This window comes from Hesperophylax consimilis, chromosome 11 (assembly GCF_061612785.1).
Source record: "Hesperophylax consimilis isolate HC1 chromosome 11, BYU_Hcon_1.0, whole genome shotgun sequence".
Taxonomy (NCBI): Eukaryota; Metazoa; Arthropoda; class Insecta; order Trichoptera; family Limnephilidae; genus Hesperophylax; species Hesperophylax consimilis.
This window is the reverse complement of record NC_142846.1, coordinates 32,588,438-32,610,453: the sequence shown is the minus strand read 5'-3', so window position 1 is coordinate 32,610,453 and position 22,016 is coordinate 32,588,438. Positions and strand designations below refer to the sequence as shown.

The window sequence follows — 22,016 nt, the reverse complement described above, 5'->3', positions numbered from 1 at the left end:
TACTCTTCAAGAAAGATAATAGATTAAATTATAATAAAAGTGTATGCTCTTCAAGAAAGATAATAAATTGTCTTAAGTGGAAAAAAATGTTATAGTTTCACTGTATGGAAAAATAAAATGAATCTTTAAAATTAATAGTTTCAATAATTCGGTAATCACCATATTAAAAAAAAATATATTAAAATACATACATATCCTTTAGGTTCATAATCGCAATTTGTTTTTACATAATAAGTGTTACATTTTTGTCCCAAGGTACATAATAATTGTAATTTTAAGTATTAATTCATTCTTAAAACTGTGATAATAAAGAATCCTTCAAATATTAGCACTTCAAATTACATACAGTTAATATGTATTATAAAATATGAATACTGATTTCTTTTATGTATGTGTGAAATATGAATATAATGACTGATAAGATAACATCAATCAAAATAATGATTAATTAGAATAGTTAATTATTTGGACAAAAATATTCCCACAATGTTCAAAACGTTCACGGATATAAAAATATACAGAAATCGTAGATAAATAACTCACAATAAACGCCTTTGCACTAATGGAACGATGAAAAAAAATTTCATTCAATGACTTTGATTTAATTGTCTGAAAAATAGATCAAATTCTCATTTAGTTTGTTTTAAATCAACATCTAGAACAGTAACGCTTCATTTACTGTGGTGCTAATTTATCAATTACATATTAAAAAGTTCACAGGCCACAAAGGTTACAAATTGCATCAATTAATATCAAGAGAAAACTAAAATTAACACACATAACTTGGAAACAATTACCTAACAACTACCTTAACCGCACCCGTGCTCTAACAAGTATAGAACATTTCAGTAGATCTCTCCACATGTAAAAATTATTAGATAAATAAAAAAAGTAGTCATGAACAACACTGCTCTTTAGAATTTTTCAATGATTTCAAATTTTTGATCATGTGTTGGCGGACATGCGGGTTTAACATGGAAAAGATGTACATTGACCGTAAACCCTGTATCATTGGATCTAGAAATAGACCAATAAGGATCTCGGCAAATCCGGCTGGAAAATTATACATCACGTTGTTGTACCTATGTACGGGGACATACCCGTCAGACGTGGGTCACTGTCAGTTGCTTGTATCGGCAATGGCATCAGTCAGCAAATGGAGGGAACTCACTACTATGCTCAGCAAGCCAGGATTTTCTTCGCCGTACCTGTACAAATGTAATAAGTTCATTTAATAATTTACATACATTAAAATATTCCTTTAATATTCACTTATTTAACCTGATCTATGTGAATTTCACATATGTGATCCATATGCAGATATCATATAATTCACTAAAACATGCGCATTGTGTCGAAACCAACAACTCTGCCATACATCGCAAGTGGTTCGTTAGGTTTGGTGACTTAGCAGGGATGCACAGTTTGTCCAGGTCCACTCTATACCTTGCACCTCGGTGGGAGTGATGGATTCATAAGTCACCCCTGGACACACTGACCCCCAGTTTCCTAACCAGCCCTTATATATTTTTCCTTTTCAGAACTCTCCACTCCTTCCTTCACTTAAGAAGACCCTCCACACAGCATCCCCAAAGATGACATAGGCCATGAAAGAAATTATTTTTCTTATTGCCTCCTGCGTGGAATTAATGTAAAAATAAAAATCTTTGCAACTCTCCACATTTTTCAAACGGTCATTTTACCACACATAAGCCTAAGAAATCTCATTTTTAAAGCATTCAGTCTACTTTCATCTTTCCCCTGCCAGTTCCATGCCTCACTGCCATACATCAGTGTTGGTATCAACACTCCATTGTTAACTGCTAGTTTCACTATTTTAATAATTTAATTTATTTTTTATTAACGGCCGTCGGGCTTTTACATATAACAAGAACAATTTAATAACATTACATAGTGCATTAAAACTAACATAATAAAAGAAATGATAATATTTTTATTTTCTCAAAATAATATTTTTACTATTTTAAGGTTGTATGTACCTTATTTTTCGAGCCTTCAGCCTTACAATGACGGCGGGTTTGATCCGGGCATGATTCTTGGGGCTGTGCAGCCCCCGGCCAGTGATGAGGTACAGCTTCAGTTTATGATGCGCCCCCTGCTCCCGCAGCTGCTGGATGTGCTTGTCCAGGAACATGTCCAGCACCTGGCGCGCCTCCGCCACGTACAGGCTGTGCAGGTCCAGCGTGTAGTCGTTCTTACTGGACGTATTGACCTGGAATTTATGAATAATATTATTCATTACAAACTATGTAACATAAATTTAATATGTTCAGTATTACAAATAATCAAGGTACGCAGTACCAAAAAATTCAGGCAGTTGTGAAGATCGTGGCAATAAGGAGAGATTCTTTCGAGAATTGAACCTGCTAATGATTCCCCATCAGGAGAATTATTAGCAGGTTTTTCCTATGGGCGGGAAGATAGAATAATCTGTGATGACGCAGTCTTAGATAATATATAGTCATAAGGAACATAGAGACTCACAGCTCTAAAAAAGTTAGGTCAATTCTCAACATAACCTATGTATAGAATGGATAAGTGGATGGTGGCATAACCCTCTCTTCTGATCTGCAAGGAGTGAAGACAGAGCATGCCCAGATGAACCCATGTTTGAAGAGCCGTCAATAACAAAGTTTAGGTGACAAATCAAGGACGCTAAGAATGATTTGTTAAAATTATCTTCCTCTTGAGGAAAAAGTCAAGAGTGTGGATAATTTTTTTTTTAAATATTTACTCACAGGAATCAACTTTGATGCCATTTGACGGTTCTTTTTAAAGAAAGGAAGAAGTGATCCTGGGTTTTGAAGAGACCCATATTGTAGGAGGGAGGAACACAGGAGGCGGCAAATCGTAGGAGGGAGGAACACAGGAGGCGGCAAATCGTAGGAGGGAGGAACACAGGAGGCGGCAAATCATTCCACAGCCGAGACGTTAAACTCAAGAACTGGTCTTAGAAGCGACATATTCTGACGTGACTGAAAACTGTGTAGAAAATGTTGGGTGCGCGTTTGGTTTGTTTTCCGACTGTGCACCGATGCCGAAAGGACCCTTGATGCTAATTTCTCGAAGATCATTTTTGAAATACCAGCAGAACAAGGACAGCATTCCATCTGTGCTCTAAAGGTTGCATTCCGTTTGTTATCTAGCACTTGTTTGGCTTGACCCCCCGCTGTGTCGAAGAGATCAGTATTTCTAAGCGCCTTTCATTGGAATAACAGTAGAACAAATACAACATTCCAACCTGGCATCCATGTTCTAAAGATTTCAGTCAATTAATCTTGATGGAAGAATTTAATAGCACTAGAATGTAATGAAAAAATTAATACAGTGACAACACAAACAGAACATGTTATTTTTTAGTCTCTTTCTTCACTTTTCTGTTTTGTCATGGAACAGAAAAGCACAGCTTAGACGGGACTAAATACAAAACAATAAAAGGTAATACCTCCATGATTTCGCTGGCGGCCAGGTTGTTGATGTAGTCATGCTTCTTGGTGTGAAGGTGGGCCATTCGGGAGTAGTACGCAGCCGCCTGTGTCATCCCACGATTATAGTATTCCATGGCTTTGTTCAGATATACCTTACGAATTTCAAGGTGTTGCACGGCCTGGTCTCTGAAATAAGTCGAAACGCGTTTATTAATTTATTTGTTTAAAAGAAACATTCCCAGGTTATGAATAACCTAACAATACTTTAAATTATAAACGCATAATGTTGCTTGTGCTATGATGGAGGACTTGGCTAGCAGAGGAATTGAACCCATGACGCCTGGGTGGGAACCCAACGCATTTGTCAATTGAGATACTAAGCTGTGTATTTCTAGCCGGTAGTTACTACACGACTTCAACCCTCTGCAAGCCAAGTCCTTAATTTAAGCAACATTTTCCACTTTTAATGATCATAGCAGGGATAATTATAATATGTTCAGGTTATTCGTAATTCGGGAATGTTGGATATCTGAAAATGTTAGAAATATGTATAACCTAGTGTAGGGAGTGTAGCGAACACATCGCTCAAGGAATGGAAACACGACCTGCAAGTCATTGCGAACCAAGGTATGAGCTACCATACCCAGGCTGAACGACACCAAGGAACAGTGTCACAATCAGTGCCTCCGAGATACCTTAACCCAGCACTTGGGGCTCTGCTGGGGCGGACCTAGTTACTCATGAGACCAAAAATGGACGACTTAAACAAAAAAAATTTGGGCCTTCGGGGAATCTAGGGGAAGTGGAGAGGAGAACTCTCTTCCCTCGTGAAGAGGGTAGAGAGCGTAGGGTAGGGAGTTACTCATGAGACCAAAAATGGACGACTTAAACAAAAAAAATTTGGGCCTTCGGGGAATCTAGGGGAAGTGGAGAGGAGAACTCTCTTCCCTCGTGAAGAGGGTAGAGAGCGTAGGGTAGGGAGCGGCGACTTTTCCCTCGTGGGGCTTCAGTGAACCCAAACTATGGGCCTTCGGGGAACCCAGGGGTTGTGGAGAGGAGAAGTCTCTTCCCTAGTGAAGAGGGTAGACTCTTCCCTCGTGGGGTTTCAGGGAACCCAAACTATGGGCCTTCGGGGAACCCAGGGGTTGTGGAGAGGAGAAGTCTCTTCCCTAGTGAAGAGGGTAGACTCTTCCCTCGTGGGGCTTCAGGGAACCCAAACTATGGGCCTTCGGGGAACCTAGGGGTAGTGGAGAGGAGAACTCTCTGCCCTCGTGAACAGAGTAGATTCTTCCCTCGTGGGAGCTTCAGGGAATCCAAATACAGAGGGACTATCGATGGGGAAAACCCTTACCGCTACAAGACCCTCCATGGGATCACTACGCGGAAAGACAGGGACCCTCACGGGACATGGAACACAAGTTTTTTAAAAAGAGGTGAAATGCGAGATAGCACATGGCGTTGCTATAATAAATAAATATGTTAAATCAAATAAAACACTTTGTTTATTAACCACGACTTTATTATTATTACATCTACCGGTTTCGCTACGGTCGAGCTTCATCAGGATGTGAAATATAACTAAAAACTAAGACAGAGGTGATGCATATTTATAGGAAAACAGAGGGAGACAGAATATAATACATTATAAAAGTGGGAGGAGTCAAATATTACATAGGCATAGTGAATTGAAGATATATAATAACAATTAACATTTTTACATGAATTATACATATAATAATACATTTTAAAGACATAAGAAAAAGCATAAACTTATTATTTAAGAGTGGAAAGGATTCTGGGAAACAAGTTAAATATAGGACTATAGAATGTGTTTTTTTGATTAGATAAATTAACTTGTGTATTTAATAAATGGTCTGATAAGTTACTGTTTATAGATTTCCTGATTTCTAATGATTCTAAATTGTCTAACCTAATGCCTATACTATTTTTATGTAAGAGGCTAGTACCTGTTATTTTATCAAATCTATGGTCTGCTGATATTAAGTGGTTGGCGAGTTCCGAAAAACCTTTACCATTTAAACACCGTACATGTTCCTTCACTCTGGTGTTTACATTGCGCGATGTTTTACCTATATAAAAGGCGGGACAATCACTACAGTTGAGTTTATAAATACCCGAATGGCTTAGTATGTCATCCTTGTCTTTAGTATTAATCAAAAATTTTCCTAGGGTGTTGTTTGTATAAAAGGCAGGTTTAATATCTAAAGGAAGGTTCCTAACGCTTTGATTTGAAAAATTATTTATAAATAAAATCCTACGCCAGTGGTGAATAGGGGTGTTGATATTAATTGGCGGAATACTGCTATATAGAAATTTGTTTGTGGAAATATGTTTTTGTTTTTTATTAAGAATTTTATCAATTAAGGCCGAATCATAGCCATTATTTGCTGCTATTTGTTTTATTATTGATAATTCATTTGAGAAATTATTGGTAGATAGAGGGACGGAAATTAACCTATGTATCATTGAATGGAACGCTGCATGTTTATGGGAGATGGGATGATTAGAAGTATTGTGGATGGTTATGTCTGTGTAGGTCGGTTTTCGGTATATGTTAAATTCAATTCTATTATTTATCAGGGTGAGCGTGAGGTCTAGAAAATTTAGAGAAGCATTGACACCTACTTCTAGGGTAAACTGAATTTGGGTATGGAAAGAATTTAAAAGCTGGAGGAAGATATTTAACTGTCGATCCGTACCTGACCAAATACAAAATATGTCGTCAACATATCTTTTCCATATTAGCACATTTTTTAGGAGCGGCGATTTACAAGTAAAAATTTTATTTTCTAAATTATCCATAAATAAATCCGCGATCAAGGGTGAAGTTGGAGAACCCATCGCCAATCCGGTAGTCTGGTTATAGATGATGTTATTAAATTTAAAATAATTTTTTTGATTTAAGCAGACATTAAACAAACGAGAGAGGTCATTACTAAAGTCACATGGTAATTTAGAGTTAGTCAGTAATTCACTAATTAAAGATTTACATTCTGTTGTTGGGATATTAGGGAACAAGTTCACTACATCAAAAGAAATGAGTTTACTGTTACTAGGAATAGTTAGGTCTTTTAAGTCGTTAATTAGTTCTAATGAATTTTTAATAGTATGTTTTGGGGAAAACACTTTAGAATTATTGAACACATTAGTAATAAATGATGCTAATTTAAAATTTGGTGACTCACAGGAAGAAACCACAGGTCTAATAGGGGTGTTAGACCTGTGGTTTAGACCTGTGGTTTCTTCCTGTGAGTCACCAAATTTTAAATTAGCATCATTTATTACTAATGTGTTCAATAATTCTAAAGTGTTTTCCCCAAAACATACTATTAAAAATTCATTAGAACTAATTAACGACTTAAAAGACCTAACTATTCCTAGTAACAGTAAACTCATTTCTTTTGATGTAGTGAACTTGTTCCCTAATATCCCAACAACAGAATGTAAATCTTTAATTAGTGAATTACTGACTAACTCTAAATTACCATGTGACTTTAGTAATGACCTCTCTCGTTTGTTTAATGTCTGCTTAAATCAAAAAAATTATTTTAAATTTAATAACATCATCTATAACCAGACTACCGGATTGGCGATGGGTTCTCCAACTTCACCCTTGATCGCGGATTTATTTATGGATAATTTAGAAAATAAAATTTTTACTTGTAAATCGCCGCTCCTAAAAAATGTGCTAATATGGAAAAGATATGTTGACGACATATTTTGTATTTGGTCAGGTACGGATCGACAGTTAAATATCTTCCTCCAGCTTTTAAATTCTTTCCATACCCAAATTCAGTTTACCCTAGAAGTAGGTGTCAATGCTTCTCTAAATTTTCTAGACCTCACGCTCACCCTGATAAATAATAGAATTGAATTTAACATATACCGAAAACCGACCTACACAGACATAACCATCCACAATACTTCTAATCATCCCATCTCCCATAAACATGCAGCGTTCCATTCAATGATACATAGGTTAATTTCCGTCCCTCTATCTACCAATAATTTCTCAAATGAATTATCAATAATAAAACAAATAGCAGCAAATAATGGCTATGATTCGGCCTTAATTGATAAAATTCTTAATAAAAAACAAAAACATATTTCCACAAACAAATTTCTATATAGCAGTATTCCGCCAATTAATATCAACACCCCTATTCACCACTGGCGTAGGATTTTATTTATAAATAATTTTTCAAATCAAAGCGTTAGGAACCTTCCTTTAGATATTAAACCTGCCTTTTATACAAACAACACCCTAGGAAAATTTTTGATTAATACTAAAGACAAGGATGACATACTAAGCCATTCGGGTATTTATAAACTCAACTGTAGTGATTGTCCCGCCTTTTATATAGGTAAAACATCGCGCAATGTAAACACCAGAGTGAAGGAACATGTACGGTGTTTAAATGGTAAAGGTTTTTCGGAACTCGCCAACCACTTAATATCAGCAGACCATAGATTTGATAAAATAACAGGTACTAGCCTCTTACATAAAAATAGTATAGGCATTAGGTTAGACAATTTAGAATCATTAGAAATCAGGAAATCTATAAACAGTAACTTATCAGACCATTTATTAAATACACAAGTTAATTTATCTAATCAAAAAAACACATTCTATAGTCCTATATTTAACTTGTTTCCCAGAATCCTTTCCACTCTTAAATAATAAGTTTATGCTTTTTCTTATGTCTTTAAAATGTATTATTATATGTATAATTCATGTAAAAATGTTAATTGTTATTATATATCTTCAATTCACTATGCCTATGTAATATTTGACTCCTCCCACTTTTATAATGTATTATATTCTGTCTCCCTCTGTTTTCCTATAAATATGCATCACCTCTGTCTTAGTTTTTAGTTATATTTCACATCCTGATGAAGCTCGACCGTAGCGAAACCGGTAGATGTAATAATAATAAAGTCGTGGTTAATAAACAAAGTGTTTTATTTGATTTAATATAATATGTCTAACCACAAAGTGATTGCTTCCTACGAAAAAATAAATATGTATAACAAACACCATAGTTTTTAATGAAGTTACATGTCAGATCAAAAATTTGTGAATAACCAATAGCCAGATAGCGGAAAGCCCAGAGTTCAAATCCCAGTCACATCAATTACTAATTTTGTAATTAATATCATTGATGCATTTAGCAATGCTAAAACATTTTATATAAAAACAAAAGTGATTTACTTAATAATAATATGTAATCTGCTTGAAATACCTGTATTGTTTAATAGTTAATCTTTCATCAAACTCAGTACTGGTGGAGTTAGAAGCACCTTCCGACGATATTCTTGCCTGTATGAAGAGTAAAGATCAATCAGTACTGTGCATCAGAGAATAAAGGAAAAACAACATATCATAATATTAACTAAGTTCAATATTTTGTAATACTATTTTTATCAGGTTAAAGGGATATTTAAAGCGGAAATGACATTGCAAACTGCTGCTTTGGCCTAGAAATTTGAGACAGGAAAAACTGCAAATTTTAAAGATGCCAGTGCTCATCATTAAAGGGTTTTTGCAGCTTCATACAATCAGATTTCTCCTTTACATTAACATTAAAGGGTTTTTGCAGCTTCAGACAATCAGATTTCTCCTTTACATTAACATTAAAGGGTTTTTGCAGCTTCATACAATCAGATTTCTCCTTTACATTAACATTAAAGGGTTTTTGCAGCTTCATACAATCAGATTTCTCCTTTACATTAACATTAAAGGGTTTTGCAGCTTCATACAATCAGATTTCTCCTTTACATTAACATTAAAGGGTTTTTTGCAGCTTCATACAATCAGATTTCTCCTTTACATTAACATTAAAGGGTTTTGCAGCTTCATACAATCAGATTTCTCCTTTACATTAACATTAAAGGGTTTTTGCAGCTTCATACAATCAGATTTCTCCTTTACATTAACATTAAAGGGTTTTGCAGCTTCATACAATCAGATTTCTCCTTTACATTAACATTAAAGGGTTTTTTGCAGCTTCATACAATCAGATTTCTCCTTTACATTAACATTAAAGGGTTTTGCATCTTCATACAATCAGATTTCTCCTTTACATTAACATTAAAGGGTTTTTGCAGCTTCATACAATCAGATTTCTCCTTTACATTAACATTAAAGGGTTTTTGCTTCATACAATCAGATTGCTCCTTTACAATATGCATGATTGAAAGGTAAATACGTAGACAAATATAAAAATAAAATAATGTAATTCCATTTTATTATTAAAAATAATAATTTCAGTGGTGTATTACTGTGTAACTCCGGTTTTGACCTCTAGAACATGAATTTGCTTTGATTTTCAAAATTGGAACTGATTGTGGGAACGATTCAGAAAACTGATAAAATAGGTATCAAAATTATTTTATTTTAACTAATTTAATAATTCTATACTTGAAACGCTTTTATTTAAATTTTTGACGGATGTCGTAATTTTTCAAATTTACTAACGGCGTCACCACCATCTTTATTAATACAGGCTGTGCTGTAGAAAATGGACTGACAGTTAAAAAGAACTGTTTTCGAAACGAAAGCCAGAAGAAACTAAGAAAGTAAATTTCTAATTTTCTCTAAAATTGAAAATGTTTGTTTTTGAAATGCAATTATTTTTTAAATAAAAACTTTCGGCTTCGGTAATCTGCGCTAGTGTATATATGAAATCATACCGTCTGCTGTTCCCTGTTGGCTCTGGCAAGAAGATCTCTTTCCTGTGCCATGAGCAGAGGCTGAATAGACTTAAGGCCTTCCTCTGCCGCCTGTGTGATGGGAATTCTACCAGTTGACACAAAGAGACTCTGGAAGTACACAAATAATCATATTATTAGTATTTTCAATCCTATTCTACCCACCGCTAAGCACCCCTGACATATTCATGACCATAGATAACACATAGAAACAGAGGGATATGGCACAGAAGCGTGCTAACGGTCGCCGAGCTACGACCAAACTTTGGTTTGGTGTTTAGGTAGAAACTAAAGCAGTCATCGCTGCAAGAATATGCGATTTACAGTAGTATGGGAGAACGATGTTGGCGACATGCGTTGTGCGCTCGGTTTCATACTAAAAATTGTTCATGGCCCACCTCTATTGTTTTGTTATCTATGGCGTGCATTCAATTTAGGTACACAGGCACTGCCTACCCTACGTTACTCGCATAAAAATAATATTAAAATGTATAAACTTATTGCAAAAATCAATCCATACTTTCCAAATATGCGAGAAGTTTCAGATATGAATCGCAGTGCCGCGCTTTACCGAGAACACACACTATAACATGTCAAAAGCAGAAACTAAGTATGCCAAATGTCGCTCACATCAGATTGTTCAATGTTTACTTTATACTACACAAAAATTGTTCATATGTGCTGTATGTGCATTCAAGGGATGACACATTTGTGTTAGTATCTAAATAGGCAGAGCTTTTCAGAACAAATTGCGACGGCCAGCAAATATCGCAGTTTGTACCGTCTGTCGAAATAATATATTAATACAACTTAACTAATGAAATAACAAATGTATTGTATGTTAGATTTCTTTCAAAATATTGTCTATATATTATATTATAAATTTTTTATTTATTTATAACGGACCATGTCCAATTACAACATACAACATATTGCAAAAACTTTATAATTTTTTTTTTGTTATGACAAACATATCTCTGATACACACATTTTGATGGAGTGCACAATTTCTGCACATCAATACAAAATATTTATTGCGTAATGACTGACAAAAATCATTAAGACTTCCAACAAGGTCCTAACTTGTGTTGAGAAGTCTGGCCATTCTGGACATTGGTGAATGGTACCATAATTTATGGAGTGTTGATTGAGGAAAAGCAATTCATTATTTCTGAGTCTACGGGAACGTATATTGAAAGGGATGAGTTGCAACAAAGTAGGTGAGTCAATCATACTGTTAATAATTTTGAAAATGCAGATGTTATCAAAGTCTTTCCTATATTTTTCTAAAGAAAGGTTTAATTTTACTTCAAGTTCATTGTATGAGTAACCGCCTCTTTCTAGCGCTAACCTCCAAGTAATTCCCTTTAACACATTGTGATCGGGCAGTTTTCGGCCACGTACTAGTACTGGTAAAGGGTGATTTTTCGCGTAATTTCGCGCTAGCGTAGACCTCTAGAAAAATTGCGATAACTTCAAAAATATTTGTTTGATTTCAATAATTCTTTTTGCAAATTATTTATTTTATTTCATTTTATTTTATTATATTTAGAAATGTATATGCATTAATTTGATAAAAACGTATTAATACGTGATCCGATTACAATGTGTTAAGAAGTGATACTGTACAGATTCGATACGATTAATGTGTACATCATAGAAAGAAGACCAAATAACGCAGTCATATTAGGGCAAACCGACGAACAGTATAGTAATAGGCTTGTAATGTGCATAGATGTTGACTTTTGAAATTCCAAGAAATCAGCTACAGCCAGTAGCTTAGCCATTCTAAGCAAAAACTTGTACAAAAGGAGTAGTTGTCTGTGGTAAGTTTTTTTTTTCAATAAATTCGCTGTTTTCCCTTCTACCCACCCTGATCCAAAACTCTGCGCACGCCACTGGGTCATTTGAGTTTATACCTATTATAATAAACCTAAGGAATCACCATAAATTACACATTTTCATTACCCTCATCTATGCGGCTATCATAAGTGATCCACTGGCAGCTATCTTCGTATGCTGATATTGCATATATGATCCATTAAGCTTTGTCAAAACGTGTGGCGTGATGAGATAGATTATGTTGAAAAAGTCAGCATTGCAAAGTTTAGTAAAAAATATTGGTACAGTTCAATTATTCATACTTGACAAGTCTGATCGAAATTATTGTTGTGGGCGTTTAGAACTTCCAGGACCACCTCAGAATCTAGATCGGGGAAGAGTTGCAGCAGCTTCTGGCGGGATAGGCGGGACGCCATGTCATCAGGGGTCTCCTTCTTCCAATCCGAAATGTCCACCTTGTACTGAGCCAGGGCCAGCTCCATATCCATTATGTCACGCAAATTGGGTACGGCCTGGGGCTGTCCTTTCATTTCTTCCTCCTTTTCTTTCGCCTCCAATTTCCTAGAATTTATTTGTACATTATAATAATGGTAGAAAGCGGGGTATTTTTGAAATGTGATTATGGCAAAAGATATCCAACTGCCCTGGGAAGAGGTGTAGTACCAGTTCAATGTTTAGAGAAACGTACATAAAGAAACTAAGGAAGAATAAAACGTTAAAAAAAAACTGATAAGCCTAGTTGCAATTAATTTATTTCTAGCTTCTTGATCGTCGACACAAAATTTTCTCCATGCACCAGCTGATTCTATTTTCATAATAATTTACTTGTTTTTTGCAAAATGTTATTTTTGTAAATTGTACCATATTACCAGATAATAAGTTCATATATTTATAAAAATAGTAAATAATCAGAATGGCTTGTTATATTCAGAAGATGATTTAATTTTTTAAATCTGAGGATATGTTGGCATATAATAGGTATCTAATTTTATTTTTTTCTTATATTAACTCCACACAGGAGGCCCTGAGAAAAATAATTTTCTTTAGAGCCAGGGGGAAGAACTTTCGGAGATTTAAGATTTTGAACAAACGAACATTAACATTTTTATTTATATAGATAGATAATGTGATTTAATTGCAATATGACAAGAAAGCTCACCTTGCAAAGTCCTCATCTTCCTTGATTATAGCCTTTAAGTATTCCTTTTGAACGTCAATCTGGTTGTACAGAGACTCCATCCAGAGGGCGTGGATCTGATTCAGCAGAGAGAGGGGCATGTGGATAACCGGCTCCAAAGGGTGGTCACAGGAAGAAGCTCCATATATTTGCTGAAGCGATTGGATGAATTCATTTCCTACCGTAACAGATACCACGTTATCCACCTCTTCAGTAACCTCTTCAGAGCTTTCACTGGTTGATCTTTGAGAAACAGGCGATTCAGCCATCGGTTCCGAAGACATGGTCAGAGTCTCCTTACTTTCATCCTCTTTTGGAGCAGAGATACCGTGTATTTTTCGACGAAGTTTTAAGACGTGTTCGGAATAATGATCATCACTAAAAGTAAAATTATGCTCAATGTGCTTTTTCAAATTTACTGACTCTTCGGCCAGACACTTTTCCTGAATGCAAGCGTTTTCATGGGCAGTCTTCTTTCTATTTTCTTCATCTTCCAATGTTTCTATTAATGTGCTTTGCGAAGGTGAGCATGATGATTTGACGACACTCTTGCTCTCTGTCTCCTCACTCGGTTCCTCGGGAACTTGTTCCTCATCTGGATTTATGAACCCATTTTCTGTTTCTCCATCCAGTAATATTTCTACAGCCCAGTTAAAATCGCCATTGCACCTTTCCAAAATATCCTTCAAATAATGTTCTGGTATATGGCTGAAGACGGCTTTCATATTTTTCAAATGCTCAGCTTTGTTTTTAGTGTCTTCGGCCATTATATTAAACTCTTCTTCATCGGATGTCATGGTGCCCTTATCTAGAGAGAGTTTTAAACGGGGAGACATTATTTTATGGGAAATATAAGAACTATTAATGTTACGACTTACTGGTGTCAAAAGAGTAAAAGAACTCCAATTCTCCGGTTTAATATCGAAGCATTGAGTGTTTGTTGAAGAATCTGTATATTCTACTGCAGTAGGAACTTGGGGGGTAAATCCAATGATGGGTTGCGCGGCAACAATATTGAGGCCAGCCCATTCCGATGTTGAAGGACAAAATGGTTCCCAATTTACACTCTCGCTAGTAGTGAACAGTTTATGTCTTCCTGGTTTCTTTTTATCGGCAACTAAGCGCTGTGGTTTAGGAGAACCCTTTGCACTTGCATCATCAGTCTGAGAACATCCGAAAATATTTACTGCACCTGCGTGGTCAATCATCGGTACTTCAACATCATTCCACCCTCTGATGACTGTGTTCTGAGGAATATCCAGGTCCCTTTGTACAGTAATACCTCGATATTTTGAGGAAACATCCTGGCCCTCGTAATTTACGGACTTATGTAGATTCTGAGGAATATCTAGGTCCCTTTGTACCCGAGATTTAAAGAGAACATCCTGGCCACTGTTATTTACGGACATATTTAGGTTCTGGCCATTCATTTGAGATGGTATCGGGTTTACTTGTTGTGTTACAAGTTTTGGAAATGTTCTGTATATGGGCGGTCTTTTATCTGGAGGATAGATACATTTATAAAAGTGAAGAAGAGAGGCGGGTGTTAATCCTTTCTCGTATCTGTGCAGCATAGTAGTGATGTGCTCCAGGGGAACTCCGTGACTATTCTTGCTAGCTAACTTGTTAGGGTTGAAGGCCCAGCTGGATTGCGGCTCCACCACGTGTAAGATATATCCATTCTCAGAAGCATTGATCACATCCGCTTGCATCTCCCAGATTTGGGTATTAGTGTTGTCCACTATAACAGGACTGGTTCCTTTCAGTAGCTCTTTCTTAACTCTATTCTGATTCCATAAGTGAGCTTCATTTAAATTTTCCCTAACGAACCTATAGCCGTTGCGAGTCATGAAGTAATCATCTGTACTGAATATGTGATTGCTATAGTTTTCTACGGTGGCGTCGATTATTTGTTTGGCTATGGTGCTCTTCCCACTTCCCGGTAAACCCCTCATTAAAACCATGACCAGGTAACCTTTATTGATTTCTTCGATAGCCTTCAAAGCCCGGGCATTGTTGCTGATGAAACTACCAGCTTTTACAGGGAGGTTATTATTTTTAGGACTGTAATTATTATTGGTTGTGGGCATTTGGTTGTTGGCTTTTTGGCCAGCAGTTTTGGAATAGCTCAGCATGATGTGTGTGGCCGATGCGCCTTCTTTGGGAATGGGAGCGGGAACTACCGCCTGAGAATCATCGCCACCGCACTTATCAGTTGCGAGGGAAACTGTATCTTTATTCAAACTCAATTCGTTGGTGTTTGTTATTCTCATTAACCATTCTATTGAACTCGACACTAAAAACAAATGAAAAATAAAATTACATTAGTTATTCAAAATAAAAAATATCACAGGACAGATAATAATGGTGACGGGATAACTCATCACAATGATAATTCATCACATCTTTAAAAACTTATATAACGTCATGGAAAGAAATGAATAAAAACTTTATTAACTGGGTTAAGTAGGTTAGTTTAGGTTAGGTATAAAATTTTTTTTCATCGTTTCTAATGACTTTATATCACTTTTTAAAAGTGTGTTGAATTGTCACTGTGTTGAGTTATCATATAACCGATAATAATATAGCATAATATGAATTATGAATGAAGATAATCAGAAATAATAACGAATTATTAAAAATTAATGTAATATTGAAAAAATTACTTTTTTAAGGTATCTAGTTTCGAACCATAATTCTTCAGGGCAGTACAAGAACCAAATTAAAAAAAAAAAAAAAACAGAAAATATCAGTTGATTGTAAGGCAGCAGATTTTAAGTAAATCGATTTTTTCAACATTTTGCGAGGTGACCTAACTTATTTTCTACATGTAAATAGTTGTTTTGTGTAGTAAATGTTGAAATGAGGTGTAATTTCCATAATCTGAGTTCATAACCAAAAAGTTTATGCTTTATTTACTAAACCATACCAAAACACAAATAAAAAAATAAAATTATAATTAGTGATTTTTCAACAACTGCAGAGGTTTCTGAAAAACTCGGCTATTGATAAAATCCTAAGATAAACGACCATGGTATTATGCTTCTTTTCACAATTTGATCAAAAGCTGAAACAGGCAGATAATCGACATTTATCGGAAACCATTCAAATGTCAAATATTCAAAATGGTGCTAAAGGTAGATTTGAATATCATCAAATTTCATGGAGTCTGAAACACCTCTTGGACTTTTTGTCAAAATTTGTACAAGTTTTTATAATTTTTATACTTTCCATTCAGTTACGTTTTCTTACTAGAATTCGTTTTTTTTTTTTTTCGGTACAGAAATTCTGGGACTAATTACCATAATATGTACTTCTCAATTCCCAGAATGATGGGTAATAATGTGGATTCTTTAATAATAATAATAACATAACATTTATATAGCGCAGTTTTGTGTTGTTTCACTTCACTTTAGTAGACATTTTCAATTTATCTCTTAATAAATACAAAAGATTGTTGCTGGCGCACTTAAGCTATGTATAACAAAGAATAAACAATAATATAACGACTGTACATAATTTTATAAACTATTCATTTGTAAAATCCCCTAAAAAGGGAGTTAAAAAGTAAATTAATTTGGTTGTTAAGGAACTTTTTTTTTTTAATTATTTATTTTGGCCCTCACGGGATTTTTTACTAGATGTGTTAAACATAACTTTTTTTTAATGTTGGTTCAAATTTATGCAGAAAAAATTTACATTTTTCTCTAAATATATTATACAAGCTATTTAAGACACCACAAAATTAATTTTACATACCTAAAATTACATATGAAATCAGACTTCGTTTAATTGAATGTAGAAATGGGACATGGTAAAAAAACACTTCCTTTTGATCGAAATGATTAATTAAACATATATGCAGATTCAACAAGTGTCCTTGACTAAAAAAGTTAATAAATTTGCGTGTTGAAAATATACAACTTTCCAATATTCTGTATATACAGGGTGTATCGGCACGTACCCGACAAACTTTAACCAGCTATTCCTTAGCATATTTGGAGTAAAAAATCTTATGTGCACTTTGCTGTCCGGTAACGTGTTTTTTTAATAACAAAATTTAGCATTCATATTTTCACCACATGTCACCACTGTTTTATCATTTGTCAAAGTTTGAAAACCCATCTGGCAATATTTTATTCGAATTCCGTTGAATAATGCACGTGTGTACCTATATTTGGGCACTTTTACAATCACAACGAAATGGCACGGCACCATTCGTCTCATTTTTAACTATTATTATTTAGTGTGTGCGAAAGAGCGAAGACGCTTTTCGACATACTTGCTTAAAACAGCTGTTGAACACGAAAAGCAATGCCAATCACAGTGATGTAGTGTGGAAATTTTTAATTTTTTTGTTTTTAATTGAAAAAAAAAATGCTACCGGACAGCAAAGTGCCCATAACATTTTTTACTCCAAATGTGCAAAGGAATAGCTGGTTAAAGTTTGTCGGGTTAGTGCCGATACACCCTGTATTTGCACTATGAAAAATTAATCAAAATCGTGGGACATGACAAAAAGGCGATGTACAAACTTTGGCGAAATGCACTTGTTCAAATAATATCATGTAAGGGAATAATATTATAATAAATGAATAAATATAAAAACTTGTAAGGGGATAATATTATAAAAAAAGAATAAATATGAAAACTTGTAAGGGGATAATATTATAATAAATGAATAAATATAAAAACTTGTAAGGGGATAATATTATAATAAATGAATAAATACAAAAGCTTTGACTGAACAGTGTTACAATTAACTTATTTTAACAATTATACCGATCAAAGTGATAAGAGAACTACAATCATATTTCTATGACATGCAAACTTTTTGCATAAGGTCCATATGGTGGACAAAGGAACTTAACACAAGTATACCGTGTTTTATCAAATCTGTATGAAAACTGGCACGTATAGAGGTGATACTGAGCTATTTAATATAATATTATACAAAAAATACAAGACTACAATAAAAAATTCTCAAAATACCAAAGAAATGATAGAATACTACATATAGCCAGCCACCGTGCATGCACAAAAAAATTATACTGAATTCTTTAGGTACTATAAAACACGCTTCGTTGCACATACATTTATGCTCAATACAATATGTGAGAAAATCAATTGAGTATAAATAATAATAGGCAATGACATTACAATACATCTAGGCTCGTTATAATCTGACAAAATTAAAAGAAAATAGTGCGAATAACAAACATTGTTTCCAGTAAATTCTCAATTTAAACATTGTTTATGTATGAAAAAAAACAGACATTCAAAGAAATCAAATAAAAAAAATTAAAAGTAATTATTTACGAATGAATCCCCTGACTTTTACTAGTGTTTGCCGAGTAATTAAAACACTTTTTCATCACACAAGGGCATTATTACTTAGAGGTAGCAACATTACGCGACACGTGACAGTTTAGTACTAAAACTACGAAATCGAAAGCACTATATTGACTAACTTTTTTCTTGCCACTTTGAGATTTCTACAGCGTGTCTATGAATACTGTAACACATTGGAGTTATAAATATAAATAATAATTAATTATGTGAAGTTTTACCTCAAATCTCTTCACTACGTGTGGAACATACATGAAGTGTGCGGTAAAATAAAATGTCATAATAAAAATAAAACTTCATTGTTATAAAGTACAGAAAAATTAATTTTAAGTTTTGAAAATGGTAAATGCAGACATGCGTGCATTGCTACATAGCAAAACCCTCTTTTGTTCTCCCTCTGTTGCAACCCGTCATTATATGTCCGTTCCACCCACCACCTACATTCTGCCCCACTTCCCGTTGGATTATATTTGTATAGTGCCATTATTGTGCTAATCCCCTCAAGGGCGCTATGAAATCTGCGGCTTCCCCCACTTTTCCTGTCTGTCTTCCCCATTTAACCTAACCTAACCTAACCCCTGTGTCCCCAACAACTGACGTTTAGGTTATACCCATTCTACCCCAACAAATATTCCCATTCTTTGTAGAAAATTAAAAATATAACATTATGTTAGATAATGATAATATAATAATTTTCAAATGATAAGCAATTTATTAAAATGTTGCCCCAAAGTTACTGAAGAAGACATTAGGTTTTGTTTAAACATTAAATTTTATATCAAATCAATCAAAATTACATTTACCAACAATAAACATGTCAGATTGAAGTTTTAGGTGATTGTTTTCAAAATTTGTATTTCGAACTTGTGGTACACAGCAAAAGTCATACAACAGAAGGATTTTGACCGTTTAATCACTTTTATAAAACGTGTTATAAGTTTGCAACAGTAAATAACAAAAATGAATTACTCTTTCTTAAAAACTAAACGGAATACATACTTTTTTATCTTGTGTTGTGACGCTGACCAGGTTTCAAAGATAAGAGACTAAAACAGCATTTCACCCAAATAGTTGTATTCTAATACAACAATAATAATATTTAGTAATTAGAACAGAAGTAAACACAATTAGTATTTGTACTGATATGTATTTACAAACATAATATGTTTATATATTATAAAAACACAACACAGCATTCAGATCATAACAAAGTTTACAACTAGGTATGTAGCATAAATAAACCACACACGTACGTAAGTACGGAGTGCGCTGTTATATATATGCGTAGTATTTTTCAGGGACACGCATGTGGACAAGTTCCGTGTCCATAACACGGCGCAACTCGATCGAGATGTATAAAACAGTAGTAATAAATTAACAATACTCACAATTTCCACTACACGAAACCAGTACCTCTTTAATTACAATCTCTTCGGTAACAGTTGCAAAAATGTCTTTCAAAATACCGAAGGTTCTTCCGTCAATTTCAGGGTCTTGGTAGTCGTTCTCACTGTTTGGATTTTTACATTCGCCTTTAAACGACATGTCAGCGGCGGTTGTATTCAGGGTAATTTATGAAAACATTCTCGAAAAAGAAACACAGATGAGCCAAACACAAACTGACAGTTGCACATTGTTATATCAAAATGTGAGATTACAAATGGCGGGATAAATACCAAAATAATCACAATCAGGAATGCACCTACACAACTACACACTAATTCTGACGTGTTCTGACGCACGCATAAATAAACCAATCACATATATAGATCATAAATAAACCACGAGTATAGATACTCCACTAGGTATACCCATAAACATATATGTCACCATATATATATACGACTCAGCATCGACTCAGTATATATTGTATGTCACTGACATGTCACTGATAAAACATAGATCTAAAAAGCCCTAGGTGCATAAACAAACCATTCTTCCTAGGTGACCTATGCCTGTCAAAGATTCGTAGAAAACGAATAAGGGCCCGTTCCCACTTCCGTTTTCAAATCGGAGGCGGGTCCCGTTTTAAAAACGGACGGCCAATGGCCCTGTTCACACTACCGTTTTAAAAACGGATCCGTTTTAAAAACGGACCATACTCTACGAAAAAAAATAATTGTCGATTCAACAAAAACATGTTATTTGCTCATTATTCAGTAATGGTGCGCAATGGACGACGATGAAGCTCTTGTTGTCATGTGGTACTTATTAAATAGAAGGAAAAAAGTGAAAAGAAAATTTTGAGTACACCCAATCATAGCCGAATGATTTTCTGTAGGAATTTTCCAAGTGTTAATTGGTGAGTTAAGAAGTGATGAACTAAAGTTCTTTAATTATTTTAGAATAATAATGAATGGATTATTTATATAGCGCCGTTTTCACCATGAAAAATCACCTCAAGGGCGCTTAATGGCTTAAGAGAATGTCTATCACTTCCTTTAACCATCTACTGGAATGAGTTTCAGAGAGCTTAACATATCAAAATACAAAATTGAGAAAGTGCATTTGTCCTGAAGAAAGGCTATCGATATTTTAAAGTGAGAAAACAATAAACACTCAAATATTTTTTATTATGTGTTTATTTAACTAATACGCTCTTCCGTGCATCTCATTAAAGCTTTAAAATTTAAAAAAAAGTAAACTTAAATAAAATAAAATAAAAATTTTGATGTACAAAAGTTGTGTACACCAAGTGTTTTGTTTTTATTTAGTTAAAGATAAAATATTACCATACTCTTTCTTCGACCAGTGGTATTAAATTTTCGGGATTTATTTCCTTATCCATTATTGTAGTTTTGATTTATTTACTTAACAAAATAACCAAATACAAGCACGCAGCGTGCCTGCTTCCTTGCGACAGGGAGCGGGCGGGGAGGGGTCGGGGTTTGGCGGGGACTCTGCCGGAACGACTGGACGACAAGTGTGAACAGCTCCATACAACACTATGAGCGAGCGTGTGCCGACACGATTTGAAAACGGACGCGCTGCGTAGGCGAGCCATCCGACAAAAAATGTCGGATCCGTTTTCAAATCGTGTCGGACAAGTGTGAACAGCTCCATACATCCACTACAGCCACTAGGGCATCCGATTTTAAAACGGGACCCGCCCCCGATTTGAAAACGGAAGTGGGAACGGGCCCTAACAAGGTTAGCTCATCGAGGGGATATAGCGGTGATTGGTTATGGGACTTGGACACGGTCAAGCGGCTTGATCGCAAGCACGTAGTTTATTGTCTATGGCACTTTGTGTCAAGCATTTTGACCGTGTACCGAAGCTGGCTTGCAAGCATTGCGCAATTCTACGTGCTTGCGGCGAGGCTTGATGCGAATTTATATTTTTGTGGGAATAGACAAACGACAATAGACAAATAAATATCACGTATCATAAACAATGATATAAATTGAATAAAATTGTTATAAAATAGGTACTTAGTTATTGTTTTTGTGTTCAATTTGTAGAAATC

General features: G+C 34.8%; 1 protein-coding gene across 2 annotated transcripts; it reads right to left on the bottom strand.

Moving 5' to 3' along the window:
• On the bottom strand, nucleotides 1–20,338 carry LOC149420041 (uncharacterized). Of its 2 annotated transcripts, none has more exons than XM_089637441.1 (8): nucleotides 19,938–20,338; nucleotides 13,183–15,496; nucleotides 12,326–12,584; nucleotides 10,164–10,292; nucleotides 8,714–8,790; nucleotides 3,467–3,635; nucleotides 2,001–2,233; nucleotides 1–1,208 (listed from the first exon to the last, which is right to left on the bottom strand). In XM_089637441.1, the coding sequence occupies exons 1-8, from the start codon at nucleotides 20,092–20,094 to the stop codon at nucleotides 1,121–1,123; spliced, it is 3,426 nt and encodes a 1,141-aa protein (XP_089493567.1). In that variant the 5' UTR covers nucleotides 20,095–20,338; the 3' UTR covers nucleotides 1–1,120. The 2 variants fall into 2 exon arrangements, with proteins under 2 accessions (XP_089493567.1, XP_089493568.1); XM_089637442.1 differs by lacking the exon at nucleotides 19,938–20,338 and adding an exon at nucleotides 19,549–19,768.
• Nucleotides 20,339–22,016: the final 1,678 nt, after the last annotated feature.

Bases quoted from the DNA above. Each gene is read 5' to 3' on its own strand.
- LOC149420041 (XM_089637441.1), bottom strand. From the start codon at position 20,094: ATGTCGTTTAAAGGCGAATGTAAAAATCCAAACAGTGAGAACGACTAC. The intron at 15,497-19,937 runs GTGAGTATTGTT...ATTTGTTTTTAG, and splicing joins GGTTTCGTGTAGTGGAAATT to TGTCGAGTTCAATAGAATGG. The intron at 2,234-3,466 runs GTATTACCTTTT...CATAAATTCCAG, and splicing joins CCGCCAGCGAAATCATGGAG to GTCAATACGTCCAGTAAGAA.